General features: G+C 69.5%; 1 protein-coding gene across 1 annotated transcript in view; it reads left to right on the forward strand.

Annotated features, from left to right (window-relative positions):
- NBEAL2 (neurobeachin like 2) overlaps positions 1–19,579 on the forward strand; it is a 53,719-nt gene extending 34,140 nt beyond the window's left edge. The window contains exons 22-55 of the mRNA XM_029077846.2: positions 77–179; positions 365–518; positions 623–781; positions 2,031–2,190; positions 2,973–3,058; positions 3,527–4,045; positions 4,481–4,659; positions 6,003–6,162; positions 6,634–6,771; positions 9,019–9,324; positions 10,060–10,209; positions 10,320–10,477; positions 10,600–10,724; positions 11,603–11,723; positions 11,812–11,972; positions 12,071–12,204; positions 12,318–12,425; positions 12,553–12,648; positions 12,919–13,043; positions 13,134–13,274; positions 14,175–14,305; positions 14,399–14,508; positions 14,915–15,032; positions 15,156–15,253; positions 15,348–15,464; positions 15,969–16,058; positions 16,186–16,295; positions 16,428–16,600; positions 16,702–16,796; positions 17,525–17,641; positions 17,744–17,902; positions 18,029–18,177; positions 18,790–18,925; positions 19,023–19,579. Coding sequence (XP_028933679.1) covers positions 77–179; positions 365–518; positions 623–781; positions 2,031–2,190; positions 2,973–3,058; positions 3,527–4,045; positions 4,481–4,659; positions 6,003–6,162; positions 6,634–6,771; positions 9,019–9,324; positions 10,060–10,209; positions 10,320–10,477; positions 10,600–10,724; positions 11,603–11,723; positions 11,812–11,972; positions 12,071–12,204; positions 12,318–12,425; positions 12,553–12,648; positions 12,919–13,043; positions 13,134–13,274; positions 14,175–14,305; positions 14,399–14,508; positions 14,915–15,032; positions 15,156–15,253; positions 15,348–15,464; positions 15,969–16,058; positions 16,186–16,295; positions 16,428–16,600; positions 16,702–16,796; positions 17,525–17,641; positions 17,744–17,902; positions 18,029–18,177; positions 18,790–18,925; positions 19,023–19,124 — 4,988 coding nt within the window. The 3' untranslated portion in view covers positions 19,125–19,579. The remainder of the gene's footprint in view (positions 1–76; positions 180–364; positions 519–622; positions 782–2,030; positions 2,191–2,972; positions 3,059–3,526; positions 4,046–4,480; positions 4,660–6,002; positions 6,163–6,633; positions 6,772–9,018; positions 9,325–10,059; positions 10,210–10,319; positions 10,478–10,599; positions 10,725–11,602; positions 11,724–11,811; positions 11,973–12,070; positions 12,205–12,317; positions 12,426–12,552; positions 12,649–12,918; positions 13,044–13,133; positions 13,275–14,174; positions 14,306–14,398; positions 14,509–14,914; positions 15,033–15,155; positions 15,254–15,347; positions 15,465–15,968; positions 16,059–16,185; positions 16,296–16,427; positions 16,601–16,701; positions 16,797–17,524; positions 17,642–17,743; positions 17,903–18,028; positions 18,178–18,789; positions 18,926–19,022) is intronic.
- Positions 19,580–21,023: the final 1,444 nt, after the last annotated feature.

A 21,023-nucleotide genomic window follows, 5' to 3' on the forward strand; every position in this document is an offset into this window, starting at 1 on the left:
ATCGTATCGGGGGGGGATCTCCCGTGCCGGCTCACGCGGCTCTGCGTCGTCCCCCCCGTCCGACCCCGTCCTTCAGGCCACATCCAGTACCTGTCCGGCACGGTGAAAGATCACAGGCAGAGAGTGCGAAGGAAATACGGCGTCCAGTACATCCTCGACTCCGTGCGGACTCACTACAGGTGAGGGGGTGGCGCGGGCGATCCGGGGGTGACCGCCATCGGGGGTTCCGCGAGGTGGGAAAGGGCGAGGACGACCGCGTCCGCCCCGGGGGGGCGCGCGAGGGCTTCCCGGCGACCCCCGATCCCTAACGGACGCGGCGATTCTTCTCGCCGTCCGGGCGTCCCGGGGCCCCGGCCGGTCCCAGCCCGCGGCGGGAGCGTCCCTTGGCGGCGGACGACCTCCGGACGGTGCAGACGTCGCTGTTGGGCCTGGCCAAGGACTTCCTGGCCCGCGGCCCCTCCCCGGAGGAGCTGCACGGCCTGCTGGGCTACCTGGCCGGGACCGCCGACCAGGGCCAGGTGGGCGGCCGGGGGGGGGCCGCGGAGGGGCCGGCGGGAGGGCGGGGGGCCGCGGGGCGCCGGTCGGTGACCTCCCCCCCGGGTCCCGGGGTCCCTCCGGGCAGGCCTGCGGCGCGCTGGACGTGATGCTGGACCTGCTGAAGGGCTCCCCGGCCCAGGACCAGCTGGGCAGCTTCCTGCTGGAGCCGGGCAACGTGGAGGTTCTCTTCGCCCTGCTGGTGAGGCCCTCCGCCTCCGACGGCCTGAGGGACCGGCTCTTCAAGGTGCGACCCCCGTCCCGCCGGCGTCCGGCGCCGTCCCGAGCGCTCGGGAGCGGGACGGCAACCCCCGCGCTCCGGCCGGGGCGGACTCGCCGCCGTCCGCCCCGGCGCTCGGGCCGGGGCCTGGCGGAGGATCGCTTTCCGTCCGGGGCGGATTTGCCTCTCTCCGCCCCGGCGTTTAGCACGGTGCCCGGAATATAGTAAGCGCCCGACAGATACCGAGCAGCGTGGCTCGGCGGAAAGGGCCCGGGCTTCGGAGGCAGAGGTCATGAGTCGGACTCCCGGCTCCGCCACGTAATAATGGTATCCGTTAAGCGCTTACTACGGGCCGAGCGCCGTTCTAAGCGCCGGGGTGGGTGCGGGGTCATCGGGGCGTCCCACGTGAGGCTCCCGGTTAATCCCCATCTTCCAGATGAGGTCACCGAGGCCCAGAGAAGCGAAGTGACTCGCCCGCGGTCACACGGCCGTGAGCTGGGATTCGAACTCGTGACCTCTGACTCCCAGGCCTGTGCTCTTTCCACTGAGCCACGCTGCTTCACTTGTCCGCCGTGTGACCCCGTATCTCCCCCGGCGCTTAGAACGGCGCTGCGCACGTAGTAAGCGCTTAACAGATGCCAACATTATTAGTGGTAGTAGTAGCGTTATTCCCCGCCCGCCCCGAGCTTACAGGCCTGGGGGTCGGCGGGTCACGGGTTCCGATCCCGCCTCCTCCCCGCGTCCGCCGCGTGACCTCGGGCCAGCCGTGGCTCCGTGGCAAGAGCCCGGGCTGGGGAGTCAGGGGTCACGGGTTCTGATCCCGGCTCCGCCGCTTGTCGGCCGGGCGACGGTGGGCGAGTCGCTTCGCTTCTCTGGGCCTCGGTTCCCTCCTCTGTCAAACGGGGATGAAGAAGACGACGACCCCCGTCCCCCCCCCCCCCCCCCCGGCGCTTAGATCAGTGCCTTGCACATAGTAAGCGCTTACCAATTGCCATCGTCGTCATTATCGTCGAGTCGCTTCACTCCCCCGGGCCTCGGTCGCCTCGACCGCAGAACGGGGCGACGGTGAGCCCGGGGCGGGGACCCGACCCGACGACCTCGCGCCTCCCCCCGGCGCTTGGGACGGGGCCCGGGACGTGGTGAGCGCTCGGTGGATATCGCGGGATTAGAAGGGGAGAGGAGGGCGGCGGATTCGGCGGCGAGATAGACGCCGCGGAGGGGGGACCCCCCCCCTCGCCGCCCCCCCGTCCGAACGCCCCCCCCCGCCCCGGCCCAGGTCCTCTACAAGCTGCTGCGGAGCGAACGCGTGGCGGAGCGCAGCAAGCAGCGGCTGAAGCTGAAGGAGCCCGGCTTCCGCGGCCTCATCGCCTGCCTGCCCGACGGGCCCGTCTCCCCCCGCCTCTGCCGCTGCCTCTGCGACCAGGTCCTGGCGGCCGGTACGTCCCCCCCCCCCCCTTCCTTCGGCCCGACCGGTCGAGCGCTCGCCCCGGGCGGGACGCTGGACCGAGCGCTTGGGAGGGGCCGGTCGAACGAGAGAGAGACCCCTTCCCGGCCCGCGACGGGTCTGCGGTCCAGAGGGGGAGGCGGACGTTAGCGGGAGTAGATAATGAGTCGCACTGAGCGCTTGCTGTGTGCGGAGCGCTGAGCTGAGCGCTTGGGAGAGTCCACTAGAACCCTAAACGGACACATTCGCGGCCCTCGACGGGTTTACGGTCTCCAGGGGCAGACGGACCTTAATAGGAATAAACAATGTTGTATTGAGCGCTTACTGTGTGCAGAGCGCTGTGCTGAGCGCTTGCAAGAGTCCACTAGAACCATAAACGGACACATTCGCGGCCCTCGACGGGTTTACGGTCTCGAGGGGGAGACGGACGAAAACAGAAATAAATAATAAATCCTACTTACCGTGCGCTTCCGGAGCGCCGTATCGAGCGCCTGGGAGAGGACGGTGGAACAACGGACAGACACGTTCCCGGCCGGCGCCGGCTTTACAGTCTCGAGGGGGAGACGGACGTTAATAGAAAGGAATAACGGGTCGTACTGAGCGCTTACCGCGTGCGGGGCGCCGGACTGAGCGCTCGGGAGAGGAGGGTGGACCGAGAAACAGACGCTTTCCCTGCCCGCCGTGCCACGGGGGCGAGGGGGGACGGTAGGGAGGCCCACGGGCACATCTCGGAGGGTCACCCCGTGCCCTCCGCCCACCCTCCGCCCCCTTCAGACTGCCCGAACCTCGGGGACCTGCTGGCCGTGGTGTCCCTGTCTCAGCGAGCCCCTCTCGGCGTCCGGCTGGACATCTGTCGCAAGGTGAGGCCGGGCCGAGACTCGGGGACGTCGTCGGGGACGTCGACGGGGACGTCGGGCCGCCCAGTCTAACCGCCCCCGGGCCCATTTATCGAGCGCCGACCGTGTGCGGGGCGCCGGCCCGAGCGCTCGGGGGAGGACGGTAGAACGGGGTAACGGACACGGTCCCCGCCCGCGACAGACGGCGGCCGGCCCCTCCGAGTCCCCGGCGCGGTGGCCGGGGCCGGGAGTCAGGAGGTCCCGGGTTCCGATCCCCGCTCCGCCCCCCGGCTGCCGGGTGGCCTCGGGGGAGTCGCCTCCCTTCTCCGGGCCTCGGTCCCCTCACCTGGGAAACGGGGATGGAGACCGCGAGCCGGACGGGGACCGGGTCCGACCCCGTCTGCTCGGATCGGCCCCGGCGCTCGGCACGCGGCGGGGGGGTTTCTCGCCCCGCTCACCCGCGTGTCGTCCCCCCACTTCCGGTCCCCCCAGCTGTTCCACCTGATCTACGGGCAGCCGGACGTGGTGCGCCAGCTGGCCCGGCAGGTGGGCTGGCAGGACACGCTGACCCGCCTGTACGTGCGCGAAGCCCCCCCGGACCCCCCGGCCGAGCCCGCCGACGTGTTCCTGCCGCCGGCCTCGCCCCCGGGCCCCGGGCCGGGCCGCGACCCCTCGGAGGGCGGCAGCCGGTCTTCGTCGTCGTCGTCCTCCGCCCCGGCGCCCCCGGCCGGCGACGCCCTCTACCAGCCGCTGTCGCCCTTCGGCTCGCCCTTCGACCTGGGGCCCGAGCTGGCCAGCGTGGGCTCGGACGCCACGGCCGGCAGCAGCGGCAACCTGACGCCCGTCAGCCTGCCGGGCACCCCCTCGCCGCTGGACGGGGGCCGCCCCTTCCCCCCGCCGCGGGGCCGGCACAGCTCCAGCCTCTCCAACGTGCTGGACGACGGCAGCTTCCAGGAGTCCGTCGGGGCCGGGGGGCCCGAGGACGACGCCTCCAACACCAGCAACCCCCAGGTCGGTCTCCGGGCGCGGGGGGCCGGGGATGGACCCCTCCGGCTCCGGCGGCCCCCCCGGTCGGCCCCGGGCGGGGATCGGAGGGTCAGGGGAGGCGACGCCTCCAGCGACCCCCCGGTCGGGGTTGGCGGACCCGGGGACGACCCCTCCGGCCCCAGCAACCTGAGGGTCGGGGGTCAGCGGACCCGGGGACGCCACCCGGCAGGGGTCTCGGCCTGAGGGTCGGGGGTCAGGCGACGACCCCTCCACCAGCAGCCCCCCGGTCAGCCCCGGGCGGGGGGGGGGGGTCCCCGAAACCGACGGCCCTCACCTCCGTCCGCTCCCCTCCCGTCGGACCCCGGCGCTCCCCCTCGCCCCCCGAGCCGGGACGGGACGGGAGAGCCCCGCCCCGGGTGCCCACGCCCTCTCCGTCTCGTGCCCCCCGCCGGCCGGCAGCAAGCCCCCGAGGAGGAGCTGAGCAACCTCCTGACCAACATCCTGTTCTCGCTGACCTGGCGCGGCGTGGAGGGCGGCGACGAGGCCGCCTGGCGGGAGCGGGGCCAGGTCTTCTCCGTCCTCACCAAGCTGGGGGCCGCGGGCGAGCTGGTCCGCCCGCCCGACGAGATCAAGCGCAGGTGGGCCGGGGGTGGGTCCCCGCCCCGCTCCCCGTGACAGTCGTCCCTTCGACGGTCTCCGCCGAGCGCTCGCTCCGTGCGGGACGCCGTACTGAACGCCCGGGAGAGGACGGTACAGCGATGGTCACGTTCCCCGCCCACACGATAGCAATGGAAAAGGGAACTCGTTGAGCGCTCGCTCTACGCCAGGCACTCTGTTGGTCCGCTGTCTTCGACGGTGGGCAGAGGCGGGAGTTATCCACGCTATCGCGGGACCCGGGTTCTACCGATGATGACGACGACAGCGATGATAACGCTATCTGTTAAGCGCTTACTATACGCCGGGCGCTGCGTCCGTTCCCTCTGTTCACGGGTGGGCGAGGCCGGGGGTTATCCGCAGTCAACTCGGTGGCAAAGGGCCCGGGCTGGGGAGGCGGAGGTCGTGGGTTCTAATCCCGGCTCCGCCGCCTCGTCAGCTGGGTGACCTCCCCAGCTTCGCTTCTCTGGGCCTCGGTGACCTCCTCTGGAAAATGGGGGCGAAGACCGCGAGCCCCACGGGGGACGGGGACCGTGTCCGACCCGACGAGCTTGCATCCACCCCGGCGTTTAGAACGGTGCTAGGCTCAACTACAGTTATTATTATTATTAAATTGGGGATGAAGACTGGGAGCCCCACGTGGGACGAGGATTTAGCTCGTATCTCCCCCAGCGCTTAGAACAGCGCCCGGCCCATAGTGAGCGCTTAACTACCGCAGTTATCATTACTAGAGAAGCGGCGCGGCTCGGTGGAAAGAGCCCGGGCTCGGGAGTCAGGGGCCGTGGGTTCTAATCCCGCCTCCGCCCCTCGTCTGCAAGCCGCTTCACTTCCCTGTGCCTCAGTTCCCTCGTCTGGAAAATGGGGATGGGGACTGTGAGCCCCACGGGGGACGACGCGATTACCCGTATCTCCCCTCCGCGCTTAGAACGGTGCTTGGCACATAGGAGGCGCTTAACAAATACCGTCCTTATTTTATTATTTTTATTTTTTATTATTAAATCGGGGATTTAAGACCGCGAGCCCTCCAGCGGCTTCGCTCGTATCTCCCCCGGGGCTCAGGACTGGGGCCGGCACGTAGCGAGCGCTTAACCAATACCACGGTCGTCATCATTAAATAAGGGATTGAGACCGCGAGCCCTCGGTGGGCTTCGCTCGTATCTCCCCCGGCGCTCGGAACGGGGCCCGGCACGTAGCGAGCGCTTAGCAGACCCCATCGCCATCGTCGTCCACCCTGAGAGGGGCGGCGGGGAGTAACGGGGGGCGGCTGGGGAGCGTGGGGGTGACCCTCGACCCGCTGACCTCCCCCTCCCCGCCGTCCCCCGTCCAGCCTCCTGGAGATGATGGTGGAGTCGGCCCTGTCGGACCTCCACGAGGCGGTGCCCGCCACCCTGCCCGCCCTCACCCAACACGTGCTCAAGTTACTGCGCCTGCTGCAGGACTTCCTGTCCTCCGAGGGTCACGCCAACCAGGGACTGTGGAGCGAGAAGGTGGGACCGCCCCCCTCCCCCCGCCCCCCCGGCCCCGATCGGACGCTTAGAACGGCGCTCCGCACGCAGCGAGCGCCCGATAAATCCGATGGAATCGAAGGAACTGCCCCAACGCCCACCCCGGGCCTCGACTTCACCCCGGACCCTCATCCGGCCCCGACTCCCTACTCTCCGCTCCCCCCCTCATTAATAATAACGACGGAACTCATTAAGCGCCGACTGCGTGCCAGGCGCCCTTCGAAGCGCGGGGGCGCATCCCGGGTCCTCAGCTCGTCCCGCGTGGGGCTCCGCGTCTTAACGTCCGTTTTCCACGATGGGACCGCCGGGGCCCGGAGAAGCGAAGCGGCTCGCCCGGGGTCCCACGGGAGACGGGGCGGGGGCCGAGCCGGGATCCGAACCCGCGTCCTCCGACTCCCAGAGCCCGGGGACTCGCGATCGAGCCGGGCCGCTCCTCCGCGGCTCTTTCCGCAGCTCTTCGAGGGGGCGACCGGCCTGCTGGACCGGCTGGGCGTGTGGCAGCACCTGGCCGACGGCAGCGCCGACCTCAAGGAGATGGCGCAGATTGGACTGCGCCTGGTCGTCGGCTACATGCTGCTGGACAGCACCCAGGTGGGCCACCCCGGGCGGCCAGCGTGGCCCTCTGTCGCCGTGGCCGCCTCTCCCCAGCGCTTAGGACAGTGCCCTCCCCACACGGAGCGCTCAATCAGTACGCTCCAACGAACGCCGGTCGCGATAATGACGACGGTCTGTCGTAGTAATGGTAATGGCGCTCGTTAAGAGCGACGTCGGTACGTGCCGAGCGCTCAGTAGGTACGCTCCAACGAACGCCGGTCGCGATAAGGACCACGGTCTGTCGTAATAATAACACTGGTGCTCGTTAAGAATGACGTTGGTATCTGTTAAGCGCTTACTACGCGCCGAGCGCCGTTCTGAGCGCCGGGCGTGGGCATACGGGGTCATCGGGTCGTCCCACGTGGGTCTCGATCCCCATTCGACAGATGAGGGTACTGAGGCCCAGCTGACGGGTGGCGGAGCCGGGATCGTGGAGCGCTTACTATGGGCCGAGCACTGTTCTAAGCGCTGGGGGCGGATACGGGGGTCATCGGGTTGTCCCACGTGGGGCTGACGGTCTCAGTCCCCATTTGACGGATGAGGGAACGGAGGCGCCGAGAAGTGAAGCGACTCGCCCCAGGTCACACAGCTGACAGGTGGCGGAGCGGGATTGCCGAGCGCTTACTAGGTGCCGAGCACTGTTGTAAGCATTGGGGTAGCTCTGCCCACGCCGAGCGCTCAACAGATAGGCTTGAATGAGCGACAGTAATGATAATTACGATGTAATAATGATATCGGTACTCGTTAAGTGCTTACTCTGGGCCCAGCACTGTTCTAAGCACTGGGGTTAGCTCTGCTCACTCTAAGCGCTCAAAAAATATGCTCGGATGAATGATAATAATGGTATATAATAATAATAATGGTACTTTTTCGATGTTACCATGTGCCAAGCACCGTTCTAGGCACCGGGGTTAGCTCCGTCCACTCCAAGGACTCAATAAATAGGCTTGAATGAATGCTGATATATAATAATAACAATGGTACTTTTTAAATGCTTACTGTGTGCCAAGCACCGTTCTAGGCACCGGGGTTAGCTCCGTCCACTCCAAGGACTCAATAAATAGGCTTGAATGAATGATAATAATGACATATAATAATAAAGGTACTTTTTAAATGCTTACTATGTGCCAAGCACCGTTCTAAGCACCGGAGTTAGCTCCCGTCCACTCCAAGGACTCAATAAATAGGCTTGAATGAATAATAATGACATAATAATGATAACAATGGTACTTTTTAAATGCTTACTGTGTGCCAAGCACCGTTCTAAGCACCGGGGTTAGCTCCCGTCCACTCCAAGGACTCAATAAATAGGCTTGAATGAATAATAATGACATAATAATGATAATAATGGTACTTTTTAAATGCTTACTGTGTGCCAAGCACCGTTCTAAGCACTGGGTTAGCTCCGCCCACATCCAGGACTCAATAAATAGGCTTGAATGAATGCTGATATATAATAATAACAATGGTACTTTTTAAATGCTTACTGTGTGCCAAGCACCGTTCTAAGCACCGGGGTTAGCTCCGTCCACACCAAAGACTCAATAAATTTGCTTGAATGCATGATAATAATGACATATAATAATAACAATGGTACTTTTTAAATGCTTACTGTGTGCCAAGCACCGTTCTAAGCACCGGGGTTAGCTCCGTCCACACCAAGGACTCAATAAATAGGCTTGGATGCATGGTAATAATGACATATAATAATAATAATTTTAAACGCTTACTATTTAAGCTTGAATGAATGATAATAATGATATGTAATGATGATAAGGGTACCCGTTAAATGCTATGGGCCGAGCCCTGTTCTAAGCACCGGGGTCGCTCGGGCCCACACTGAGCGCTCAGTAAATACGCTGGAATGATCGACGATAAGGAGAATTGTGATATACGGTGATAGTAAGGCTACTCCTTAAGCGCCCACCCCGTGCCAAGCGCAACGCAGTAGGGTCGGACCCAGCCCCCGTCCCACCTGGGGCTCGCGGCCTCGCCCCCCGTTTTCCGGATGAGGGAACCGAGTCCCGGAGAAGGGAGGCGCCTTGCCCAGGCAGGCCCGGGGCGGAGCCGCGATCGGAACCCGCCGCCTTCCGACGCCCGGGCACGAGGCCGACGAACTGAACCAACGGGTGAAGGAAACCCGTCCCCGGCCGCCCTCCCGGGCACGGGGGCGCCTGGGGGGGTGGCGCGAGGGCCCCGCTCACGCCCGCCTCTCCCCCGCTCACGCCCGCCTCCTCCCTCCAGCTGCACGCCCTGGCCCACGTGAAGCTGCACGGGCTGCTGCAGACGGCGACGCCGCCGCGCCGGCAGGAGGCCTGCTACCTGCTGGCCAAGCTGGAGGCCCCGCTGGCCCGGGCGCTGGAGGCCAAGTCGGAGCGCTGCTCGTGGCTGGTGCCCCTGGTGCGGGCGCTGCTGGACCGCGCCTACGCCGCCCTGGGGCTGCAGTGGGGGCTGCCCTCCCTGCCCCCCACCAACGGCAGTCCCACCTTCTACGAGGACTTCCAGGCCTTCTGCGCCTCCCCGGAGTGGCGCGCCTTCATCGACAAGCAGGTGGGCCCGGGGGGCTCGGCCGGGGCCGGGGGAGGGGGGACGACCGGGGCCCCGACCGGAAGCTCGCCCGAGCGCTCGGCCCACGAGAAACCGATGCCCGTCTACTCGTCTCATCCGTCTCCCCGGCTTCTCTTCGTTCAGTCGCATTCCTTGAGCGCTTACCGTGTGCGGGGCACTGCACTAAGCGCTTGGAACGGACAGTCTGGCAACAGAGGGAGACAATCCCCGCCCAGGGACGGGCCCTCTGTTGGCCAGGGGTACTCTCCGAGCGCTCAGTACAGGGCTCTGCACCCGGGAAGCGCTCGATGAATACGAGGAGTGCGGTCGAGGGACGAGACCGAGAGCTCGCCCTGGGCAGGGAACGTATCTGTCCGCTCTGGTCCGGTGCCGTCCCCCGTGCTCTGCACCCGGGAAGCGCTCGGTAAATGCCCCGGCGGGGATGAGGGGGTTGTGGAGACCGGTGGAGAGTGGCGCGGGGCCGGGGTCAGAGGGTCCCCCGGCCTTCCCCGTCCCCCCCCGCCCCGGTTCCCGCGGGGGCCCCCCACCCCTCCCCGCCGGCCCCGAGCGGGAGGGGCCGGAGTCCGGATCGCCCGACGGCGGGGTCGCCCCCGCCCCCTCCCCGCCAGCCGACCACTCGGCGGTATCCGTTAAGCGCCTCCGGCGGACGGGGCGCCGTCCTGAGCGCTCGGGAGGGGCCCGGCGCCCCGGGCCCGACGCCCGCCTCCTCCCTCCCAGGTGCAGCCGACCATGTCTCAGTTTGAGATGGACACCTACGCCAAGAGTCACGACCTCATGTCCAACTTCTGGAACTCCTGCTACGACGCCCTGCTCAGCAGCGCTCAGCGCCGGGAGAAGGAGCGGGCCGAGAGCCGTGCCATTTTCCAGGTGGGCGGGGGAAGCGGGCACGGCGGGCCGGGCGAGCGTCCTCCTCCGCGCCCTCCCCGGCGCTCGGACGGTCCTCCGCCCGGGCCCTGACGCTGCCCCGGCCCCCACAGGAGCAGGTGTTGGAGCCGGCGCGCCAGCGGGTGCGGATGGAGGGCCTGCGCTACGGCTCCGTGCAGAAGCAGCTGGCCTCTCAGCACGCCACGGTCCTGCTGCACTGGGCCGCCCTGCGACGCCTCCTCACCGCCCCCTGCTCCGCCTGGGCCGACAGGTCAGCCGGGGGGTCCGGGGGGGGCTCACCGGTCAGCCGGGGACGGGGCCCGGGGGGCTCCTCCTCCTCTCCCCCACCCAGAGACCCTCCCCGACCCTCCGCTCTCCTCCCCGCCCACCCAGGGACCCTCCCCCGACCCGCTGGAAACTCTCCAGCGCGGAGACGTACTCTCGCATGCGGCTCAAGCTCGTCCCCAGCCACCATTTTGACCAGCACAGCGAGGCCAGCGCCCTGAGGGACAACCTGGGTGAGTTCGAGGGCGGGGAGGTGGGGTGGGGGAGGACGGGGGAGGACGGGGGGGGGGGGGACGCCCGCGGCTGGGGACCCTCCCGGCCCCACCGCCCTCGCGTCCGCATCCGGAATCGGTTTATCGCCGTTAGCGTCGGTCTCCCCCTCTAGACCCAGTGCTCGATGGGGGCGGGGACCGCGTCTGTTATAATCACGATAATGCCGGTATTTGTTAAGCGCTGACTGAGCGCGGGGGGAGATCCAGGGTCATCGGGTCGTCCCCCGTGAGGCTCCCGGTCTTCATCCCCGTCTTCCAGATGAGGGAACCGAGGCCCAGAGAAGCGAAGGGGCTTGCCCGCAGTCACACAGCTGCCGAGCGGCAGAGCCGGGATTCGCTATAATAATCGTCGTGGTATTCATTGAGCGCTAACTACCTGTCAGGCACCTACCGATTTGCCTGGGTCCGCCCCAGCGCTGGGTACGGGCAGTAAGCGCTTAACAAATACCGGTACGGCGCTCTGCGCGCAGCGCTCGACAGATACGGCTTCATGAACGAAATACCAGTGTTATTATTATCGTTGTTATTTTAGAAGCAAACGGGGTTGGACGCGGTCCCCGTCCCACGTGGGGCTCGCGGCCCCGACCCCCCGGTCACTGAGGCCCAGAGAGGTGGAGTGACCGGCCCCAGGTCACCCAGCAGACCGCCGGGTCCCCACGCCACGCAATACGGTTCCGTCGTCCCCTCCCAAGCGCTCAGTACGGTGCTCCGCACCCAGTAGGCGCTCGGTAAATCCCGCCGACTGACCCGGGGCCCGGCTCCGAGCGCGCTCTCCGCTCGGCGCCTCGCGTCCGCCCGCCCCCGGCCGGACCGAGCGGACGTCGCCGTCCCCGCCGCAGGTGCCGACCACCTGGCCGCCCCCACGGACTCGCTGCCCCTCGCCGTGGCCAAGGAGGCCCGGGTCAACGCGCTGGAGGAGGACCACCTGGGCAAGGAGGAGCTGGCCATGCTGGACACCGCGTGAGGCCGGACGCCGGGCCGGGCGGGGGGCGGCGGGGGATGCCCCCGGGGGATGCCCCCGACACCGACCCACCCCCCCCGCCCGCAGCGCGGAGCCCAAGGAGCCGGGCGAGCAAGGGGAGAAGCTGGTCCTGTCGGAGGAGTGCCAGCTCATCACCATCGTGGCCACCGTCCCGGGCCGCCTGGAGGTCACCACGCAGAACCTCTACTTCTACGACGGCAGCAGCGAGAAGGAGGAGACCGAGGAAGGTGAGGGGCCGGGGGGAGACCCCGGGGGGGGGGGGGGGCGCGACCCCTCTCCGGAGGGCGGGACGCCCCCCCCGCCGACCCCTCTCCCCGCCCGGCAGGCATCGGCTACGACTTCCGCCGGCCCCTGGGGCAGCTGAGGGAGGTGCACCTTCGCCGCTACAACCTGCGCCGCTCGGCCCTCGAGTTCTTCTTCATCGACCAGGCCAACTACTTCCTCAACTTCCCCCGCAAGGTCGGGACGGCCCCGGCGGCGGGCGGCGGGCTCCGGGCCGGGGCAGGGGGGGACCGGCCCCGGCGGGGGGGGTCCGCGCGGGCCCCCGACCCTCCCGCGCCCTCGGCCCCCAGGTCCGGAACAAGGTGTATTCCTGTATCTTGGGCCTGCGGCCGCCCAGCCAAGGCTACTTCGGCAACCACTCTCCCCAGGAGATGCTCAAGGCCTCCGGGCTGACCCAGGTGAGTCGGGCCGGCCTCCCGGCCCCCAACGGAAGGAGGAGCGGGAGGATTCCCGGCCGGGAGACGGGCCGGGGGGCGGGTCGGGGGCGTCCCCGGCCGCGAGCCGACCCCCTCTCCCCCTCGCCAGAAATGGGTGAACCGGGAGATCTCCAACTTCGAGTACCTCATGCAGCTCAACACCATCGCCGGCCGAACCTACAACGACCTCTCCCAGTACCCGGTGGTGAGCCGGCCCGCCCCCCCCCCGTCCCGGCGCGTAGAACGGTGCCCCGGCGCGTAGAACGGCGCCGGGCACGTAGTAGGCGCCTGACGGATGCCGTCGTCGTCGCCCCCCCCCCCCCCCCCGGGCCCCGGACCGCCTCCCCTTCCCCGGGCCCGTCCGCGGCCCACCCCGCCGTGTCCTTCCGGCGCTTAGCCCGTAGTAAGGGCTTAACGGGTACCGTCGTCAGTATCATCGTCGTCATTCGCCCCTCCGCCCCCGTCGTCCCCTCAGTTTCCCTGGATCCTGCGGGACTACGTGTCGGACACCCTGGACCTCGACGACCCCTCCGTCTTCCGGGACCTGTCCAAGCCCATCGGGGTGGTCAACGCCCGCCACAGGCAGCTCGTGCGCGAGAAGTGAGCCGGGCGGCGGGGAGGGCGGCGGGGGGAGGGCCCCCGTCCCCCCGCCCGCCGACCCCCGGCCCGACCCCCGGCCCGCCCCCGCAGGTACGAGAGCTTCGAGGACCCTACGGGCGCCATCGACAAATTCCACTACGGCACCCACTACTCCAACGCCGCCGGGGTGATGCACTACCTGATCCGCACGGAGCCCTTCACCTCCCTGCACATCCAGCTGCAGAGCGGCCGGTACCCGCCTCCGACCCCCGACCCCACCCAGCCCCCGCCCGGGACCCTTCGGAGGAGGCCACTGGCCCCTTCCTCCGTTCCCTCGAGGCCCTGCGCTCAGTCGGCTGACCGCCGCCCGCCCCCCAAAACCTGCAGAACCGCCCCAGGGTAGAGCAGAGGGGGCGTTGTGGGGGCGGAAGATCAGGGGTTCTAATCCCGGCTCCGCCCCTTGGCGGCCGGGTGACCCGGGGCGGGTCGCTTCACTCCTCCAGGCCTCAGTTCCCTCGTCCGTCTGTAAAATGGGGGTTGAGACCGCGAGCCCCACGTGGGACCATCTCGTATCTACTCCAGCCCTTAGAACGGTGCTTGGCACACAGTGAGCGCTTAACAGATGCCAATAATCATCATTATTATTAAGAGCACCGGCTCGGGAGTCGGAGGATGTAGTAGGTTCTTATCCCAGCCCCGCTACTTGCCTGCTGCGTGACCTCGGGCAGGTCACTCTCCTTCTCTGGCCCTCAGTTCCCTCATCTGGTAAATGGGGATGAAGACCGAGAGCCCCACGTGGGGCGGGGACCGTGTCCAACCCGATCGGCTCGTGTCTCCCCCCAGCGCTTAGAACAGGGCCGGGCACCTACTACGTGCTTAACAAATACCACGGTTATTACCACAGTCCCCGTCGACACCGAATTCGGGGTCGGGGGCCGGGAACACGCGCTGTTGGGATCGGTCGGGGAAGGCTTCCGGGAGGAGGCGGCGGCGGGCCCGGGTGTCAGGGCCCGGTCGGTTGAAGGAGACTCCGGCGCCGGGAGCGGGGATGGCACGAGAGCAGGAGGGGCGACGGGGGTGGGTCGGCGGGGGGGGGGCGGGTCTAGACGTCCGGAGCCCGACGGGGCCCCCCCCGACCCGCCCCCTCGCCAGCTTCGACTGCTCGGACCGCCAGTTCCACTCGGTGCCCGCCGCCTGGCAGGCCCGGCTGGAGAGCCCGGCCGACGTCAAGGAGCTGATCCCCGAGTTCTTCTACTTCCCCGACTTCCTGGAGAATCAGAACGGTCAGCGGGGCCGCGCTGGGCCGCGCTGGGGGTTTGAGGGGCGGGCGGGGGTGGGGCCCGGCCGCCCGTGAGCCCCCGTCTCCCGCCCCGCAGGCTTTGACCTGGGCAGCCTCCAGCTGACCAACGAGAAGGTGGGGGACGTGGTGCTGCCCCGCTGGGCCCGCTCCCGGGAGGACTTCATCCACAAACACCGGCAAGCCCTGGTCAGCGAGCCGGGAGGGCCGGGGGGCCCGGGCCGGACGGCGCGGAGGGGAGGGGGGACGGGCCCCGGTCCGGGACGGGGAGGGGAGCGGACCCTTGGAACGGGAGAGGCCGCGTGGCTCGGCGGGGAGAGCCGGGGCCGGGGCGTCAGAGGGACCCGGGTTCTCATCCCGGCTCCGCCACCTCGTCTGCCGCGTGACCCGGGGCGAGTCGCTCGGCTTCCCCGGGCCCGTAGAACGGGGATGAGAGCGTGAGCCCCACGCGGGACGGGGCTCCGTGTCCGGCTCGATCGGCCGGTATCCGTCCCGGCGCTGAGGACCCCGCCGGGCGCGTAGCAAGTACTGCGTTACCAAATGATAACGGCCCCACCTCCTCCCCCCGCGTCCCCGGCCCCCCGCCCCGGCCCAGGAGTCGGAACACGTGTCCGCCCACCTGCACGAGTGGATCGACCTGATCTTCGGCTACAAGCAGCGCGGGCCGGCCGCCGTGGACGCCCTCAACGTCTTCTACTACTGCACCTACGAGGGTGAGGGGCCGGGGCCGCGCGGGGGCCGGGGCCTCCCCCGCCCCCTCCCCCTCGACGTCCACCCCGCCCCGAGCTCCCGCCCCGGGCCCACGGCCGCGCCCCCCCCGTGCCCTCCTCCCCTAGGGGCCGTGGACCTGGACGCGGTGGCCGACGAGACGGAGCGCAAGGCGCTGGAGGGCATCATCAGCAATTTCGGGCAGACGCCCTGCCAGCTGCTCAGGGTGAGGGGGACGGCCGCGGCCCGGCCTCCGGCTCCGGCCCGAGGGACGGGGGTGGCCCGCGGCCCGGGCGCCGACTCCCGACCTCTGCCCCCAGGAGCCCCACCCCACGCGGCTCTCGGCGGAGGACGCCGCGCAGCGGCTGGCCCGACTGGACACCTACTCCCCCAACGTCTTCCAGGACCTGGGCCAGCTCAAGGCCTTCTTTGTGGAGGTGAGGGACCCCCGACGCCCCGCCCTCACCCCGGGCTCTCCCGCCCCCGGGGCGTCCTCCCCGCTTGGCCCCGAGCCACGCTCTCCCTCTTCCCCGATCCCGCGAGAAGCCGCCTGCCCGGCCCCTCCACCCCCGCTGTGCTCTCTCCTGTACGGGCCTCTCCGGTTCGTCCCCGTGTGTAGGTTTGTGTCGTGTGCCTTGTGTATACGTGTGCGTTTCGGCTGTGTCCGTGCCTGTTTCATCTGTACGTGTTTCGGTTGCGCATACGCGCGCGTCTGCGTGCCCCCCCGTCGGACCGGCGGCCCCCCGGGGGCAGAGCCCGCGTCTCCCCGTCCCCCGGCCTCCGCGGGCGCGGGTCCGCCTCCGTCCCGTCGGCCCGGCGGCCCCCCGAGGGTCTCCTCCTCCCTCCGCCCCGTCCCTCGCCGCCCCGCTGCCGGGCCCCGGGATGTGGGGGGCCGGAGGGGGAGCCCGAATCTAAGCCCCCCGCGCCCCCCCACCACGCAGGGCATCAGCGACGGAGTGCCCCTGGCCCAGGCCGTGGTGCCCCACCGCCAGGCCCGCTCCTTCATCACCCAGGGCTCCCCGGACCTGCTGGTGAGTTTGAGGCGGACCCCCGGCCGGGGGGGGTCGGTGGGGGGACGGACGGACGGAGAGGGAGGCCCGGCCTCCGGGGGCCGCGGGGACGGCCCGCGAGTCGGCGCCCCTGCCGCCCCCTCCCCAGGTGACCGTGAGCGCCAACGGGCTGCTGGGCACGCACAGCTGGCTGCCGTACGACCGCACCATCTCCAACTACTTCACCTTCTGCAAGGACCCCACCGTGGGCAACGCCAGGTACGGGCGGGGGCCGCCCGCGAGGGTCCCCGTCGGGGGGCCGGGCGGCGGGCGGGGGTCGGAGGGAGGGCGGCGGGGCGGCGCGGGGAGGCCCGCCGTCCGGCAGCGCCCTGCCTCCGCCCCCCCGGCCAGGCTGCGGCGCGTGCTGAGCGGGCCGTGGGCGGAGGACGGCGGGGTGAGCGGGAAGGCCCTGGCCGTGGCCCCCGACGGGAAGCTCCTCTTCAGCGGCGGCCACTGGGACTGCAGCCTGCGCGTCACCTCCCTGCCCCGCGGAAGGCTGCTCTGCCAGCTCATCCGCCACATCGGTAGGGGCCCCGCCGCGACGGGGCGCGGGCGGGAGGGCCGGGGGCGGCCGGCCGGCCGAGGAGACCCGCGCTCACCCGTCCGTCCGTCCGTCCCGCCGCAGACGTGGTGACCTGCCTGGCGCTGGATCTCTGCGGCATCTACCTGATCTCGGGCTCCCGGGACACCACCTGCCTGGTGTGGCAGGTCGTGCAGGAGGTGGGCGCCGCGCCGCGGGACGGGGCCGGCCCGGGGGGGCAGGATGGGAACCTGGGCTGGACTCTCCCCCTTCTGCCCCCTCCCCCCTTCCTCTCACCGCTTCTGCCCCTCTCCCCCTTCTGCTTCTCGGCCCCTTTCACCCCCTCCCCACTTCTGCCCCTCTCCCCCTTTTCTCCCTCTCCCCCTTCTCTTCCTCTCCTCCTCCTCCTCTCCCTCTCCATGTGCCCCTTCTCTCGTTTCTCCTCTCCCTCTCCCCCTTCTCTCCTCTTTCTCTCCCTCTCCCCCTTTTCTCCCTCTTCTCCTTCTGCCCTTTCTCCCCTTCTGCCCGTCTCCCCCTTTTCTCCCTCTTCCCCCTCTCTTCCTTCTCTCCCCCCCACCTCCTTCTCTCCCCTTTCTCTTCCTCTCCCCCTTCGCTCCCTCTCCCCCTTCTCTCCCCTTTCTCTTCCTCTGCTCCTCTCCCTCTCCCCCTTCTCTCCCTCTCCCTAGTCTGCCTCTCTCCCTCTTCTCCTCTCCCCACTTCCGCTCCTGTCCCGGCGTGTGTGACGGTGTGCCTGTGTGTGTGTCGGTGGGGGGGGGGGGGGGTCTCAGCGTGTCCCGAGGCCGGAGGGCCGATCCCGGGACCCCGCCGCAGCCGGGTGGGGGCTCGGCTCCGTCGGCGGTGCCGGCTGGGCGCCCCCGCCCCCCGCGGCTCCCTCTCAGGCCTCCCCGGCGGGTCCGTGCGTCCGCAGGGGGGGCTGTCCGTCAGACTGGCCCCCAAGCCCGTGCAGGTCCTCTACGGCCACGTGGCCGCCGTGTCCTGCGTGGCCATCAGCACCGAGCTGGACGTGGCCGTGTCGGGCTCCGAGGTACGGGGGCGGGGGAGGGGGGCTCGGGGGGGGGGGGGAGGACGGGGAGGACGGGGAGGCTGACCCCGCCCCGCCGCGTCCGCCTCCCCCCCGCCCCGGCAGGATGGAGCGGTGATCCTGCACACGGTGCGGAGGGGTCAGTTCGTGGCTTCCCTGAGACCCCCCGGGGGCGCGGTGCCCGGGCCCGTGGGACTCCTGGCCGTGGGGCCCGAGGGCCAGATCGTCGTCCAGAGCTCGGCCCGGGAGCGGCCCGGAGCTAAGGTGGGGGCCGGGGGGGACCGCGCGGGGGGGGGACGGACGGACCGCGGGGGCCGACCGTCGTCCGGAGCCCGGTGGCCGGCGCGGGTGGGTTCAGCCGCCCCCCGTCCACCCGTCCGTCCCTCCCAGGAGAGCTGTTCCCTGCACCTGTACTCGGTGAACGGGCGGCTGCTGGAGTCGCGGGCCCTGGAGGAGCGGCCCACCGCCCTCCTGCTGGCCGAGACCTTCGTGCTCCTGGGCACCGCCCAGTGCGCCCTGCACATCCTGCACCTCCACAGGTACCCGCCCCCCGGCCCCGCGGTCCCGCCCGTCCCGCCCGTCCCGCCGCTCCCCGGCCCCGCCTCACCTCAAGACCCTCCGGGGGTTGCCCGTCGCCCACCTCCGCCACCGACGCGGACCCGTCCCCGGCGTGCCCGGGAGCCGTCCGCCCCCTCGCCCCCTCCCCCCTCGCCCGGCCGCTCTCCCGCCGCGACGCCGAGCTGCCCGCCGGGCCTCCGGCTCGCCGCCGACCCCCTGCCCTCGACCCGCCCCCGGCCCGGAGCGCCCTCCCTCCTCGGATCCCCCGGACCGCCACTCTCCCCCGTTTCAGAGCCTTATCCGAGACCCACCTCCTCCGGGACGCCTTCCCGGACCGAGCCCCCCCTTTCCTCTTCTCCCGCTCCCCTCTGCGTCGCCCCGGCCGGCTCCCCTTCTTCCTCCCCGGCTCCCGGCCCCTTATTCGTCCATTTCTGCGAACGTCCGTCTCCTCCTCCAGCCCGGCAGCCCCTCGTGGGCAGAGGACGCGTCTCGTACCGTCGCGTCGTCCTCTCCCGAGCGCTCAGTCCGGGGCCGCGCCCGCGGGGCGCGCTCGACGGATGGCGCCCACTGACCCACCTCCCTCCCGCCCGCAGCCTGGACCCGGCAGCGCCACCCCTGCCCATGAAGGTGCCCGTCCACAGCGTGGCCATCACCAAGGAACACAGCCACGTGCTGGTGGGGCTGGCGGACGGGAAGCTCATCGTCGTGGGCGCCGGGCAGCCCTCGGAGGTCAGCGGCGGCCCGGGGGCCGCGGGCGGGGGACGGGTCGGCGCCGGGAAGGGGTGGCCGGGGGGCCCCCCCGCCGACCCCTCTCCTCCCTCCTCAGGTCCGCTCGGGGCAGTTCGCCAGGCGGCTGTGGCGGTCCACCCGGCGGATCTCCCAGGTGTCCTCGGGAGAGACCGAGTACAACCCACCCGAGCCCAAGTGAGCGCCCGCCGGACCCGGCCTCCCGACTCCGCCCCCGGAAGGGGATCTCGTCGGCGGGCTCCGATGTCCGGGGACGGGCCGGCCGGACCTCCCTCTGCCTCGCCCGGCGTCCGGCCCCGGGACTCGGGGTGGCTCCCGGTCACTAGCTGACCTCGTTCGCGGCCCTTCGGACCCACGGGCCCGGGGAAGGGGCCGGAGGGGCGGCCGGGACCCCCCCCCCCCCCCCGACTCCCCGTGCAATATTGGCCCCGGCCCGGGGCCCCCGACCTACTGTACGGAGCGCCCCGGAGGTATAGATGTATAAATAGTCGTCCGGGCCGCCCCGGAGATCCGTGGAGTCGCCCCTCTCCCCCGCCTCCGGCGGGCAGAGGCGTCTCCCCCCCGGCGTGGCGCCGGCGCCCGGCCCGCCTGCTCAGGGATCGGTGGGGGCGGGCGACGCCCCCTCGCAGGGATTTGGGGGGGGGGGCGGGGGCGCCGGGTTTGGGTGTGGGGAGGGGACGCCGGGCGGTCCCCCGGCTCGGGGGGGACGGGGAGGCCGGCGGTCGCCTGCCCCCCGCGCCCGCCCGACCCCCACTTCCCCTGCCCCGCCGGGCAGAAGGGGCCGCGTTTTGCACAGCCTGAGAGCGGGGAGGGCGGTGGGGGGGGGCGGGTGCCCCGCCAGGCCTCCCCCTCTCCGGCCGCCCCCCTGGGAGTGGGGGGCTCTGGGGAGGGGGGATCCGGCCTTTTTTCTTCCAAAGCACAACGGGGCGCAGCACTGTGGCCTTAACCCTGAAATGGTGCCGGTGGCCCCCCCCCCCCCCCCCCCCCAATAAACCCACCGTGTTTTCATACCCGCCCTGTCCGCCTCTCTGTGCTCGGGCTGCCCCCCGCCCGCCTCCGGGGTGCCCGGGCCCGCCCCGGCCTCTGCCCTCCCGTCCTCCTGGCTTCCCGCCCGATGGAGGGGGGCCGCCCTGGCCCGCCGCAAGGCAGGCGGATCCATCGGTTCCCTATCTTCATCGACAACTCTAGTACGCGCCAAGCGCTGGACTGAGCGCTGGGGTGGGGCGCTTACTGCGCGCAGAACACCGGACCGAGCCCTTGGGGGAGTCCGGCACGACACGGTTAGCGGGCCCGTCCCCGGCTCACAAGGAGCTTTTACGGTCTACAGCCGGAGCGACGGACGTTAATATAAATTCATTCAAGCTCTAAGCTCCCTAGGCCGTAAACTCGTCACGGGCAGGGAACGTCCGCGGCTTCATTCAGTCGTGTTTACTGAGCGCCTACCGTGTGCACGGCCCCGTACTAAACGCCTGGGAGAGTCCAATCCAACAGTAAACGGCGACGTTCCCTGCCCGCGACGAGCTCACGGTCGAGGGTCGGGCCCGGGGGGCGGGGGGGGAAGGGACATCTCGTATGGGACTCTCCCAAGCGCTGAGAACGGTGCTCTGCACGCGGTAAGCACTCGAGAACGACGGTCTCCGTCAAGCGCTCACTAAGGGTCGGGCACGGTTCTGAGCGCTGGGGTGGGCGCGAGCTAATGATAATCGGGGTATCTGTCGAGCGCTCACTAGGTGCCAAGCACTGTTCTAAGCGCTAGGGGAGATCCAAGGGCATCGGGTTGTCCCACCTGGGACTCGCGGTCTTCATCCCCGTTTCACACTACGCCATGCTGCCTCTCGGTCATCGGTAGTCATTACGTGCGTACGACACTGTGCAGAGCACTGTGCTAAACCACTCAACCGTATTGAGCACTGGCTGTGTGCAGAGCACTTTACTAAACCAATCGTATTGAGCACTTTTACACCGTGCAGAGCGCTGTACTAAACCAGTCAGGCGTATTGCGCGTTAACAGTGTGCGGAGCACCGTACTAAGCCGATCGTACAGAATGCTTACTATGTGCAGAGCACCGTACTAAACCAA

The sequence above is a fragment of the Ornithorhynchus anatinus genome, chromosome 13 (assembly GCF_004115215.2).
Source record: "Ornithorhynchus anatinus isolate Pmale09 chromosome 13, mOrnAna1.pri.v4, whole genome shotgun sequence".
NCBI classification, from domain to species: Eukaryota; Metazoa; Chordata; class Mammalia; order Monotremata; family Ornithorhynchidae; genus Ornithorhynchus; species Ornithorhynchus anatinus.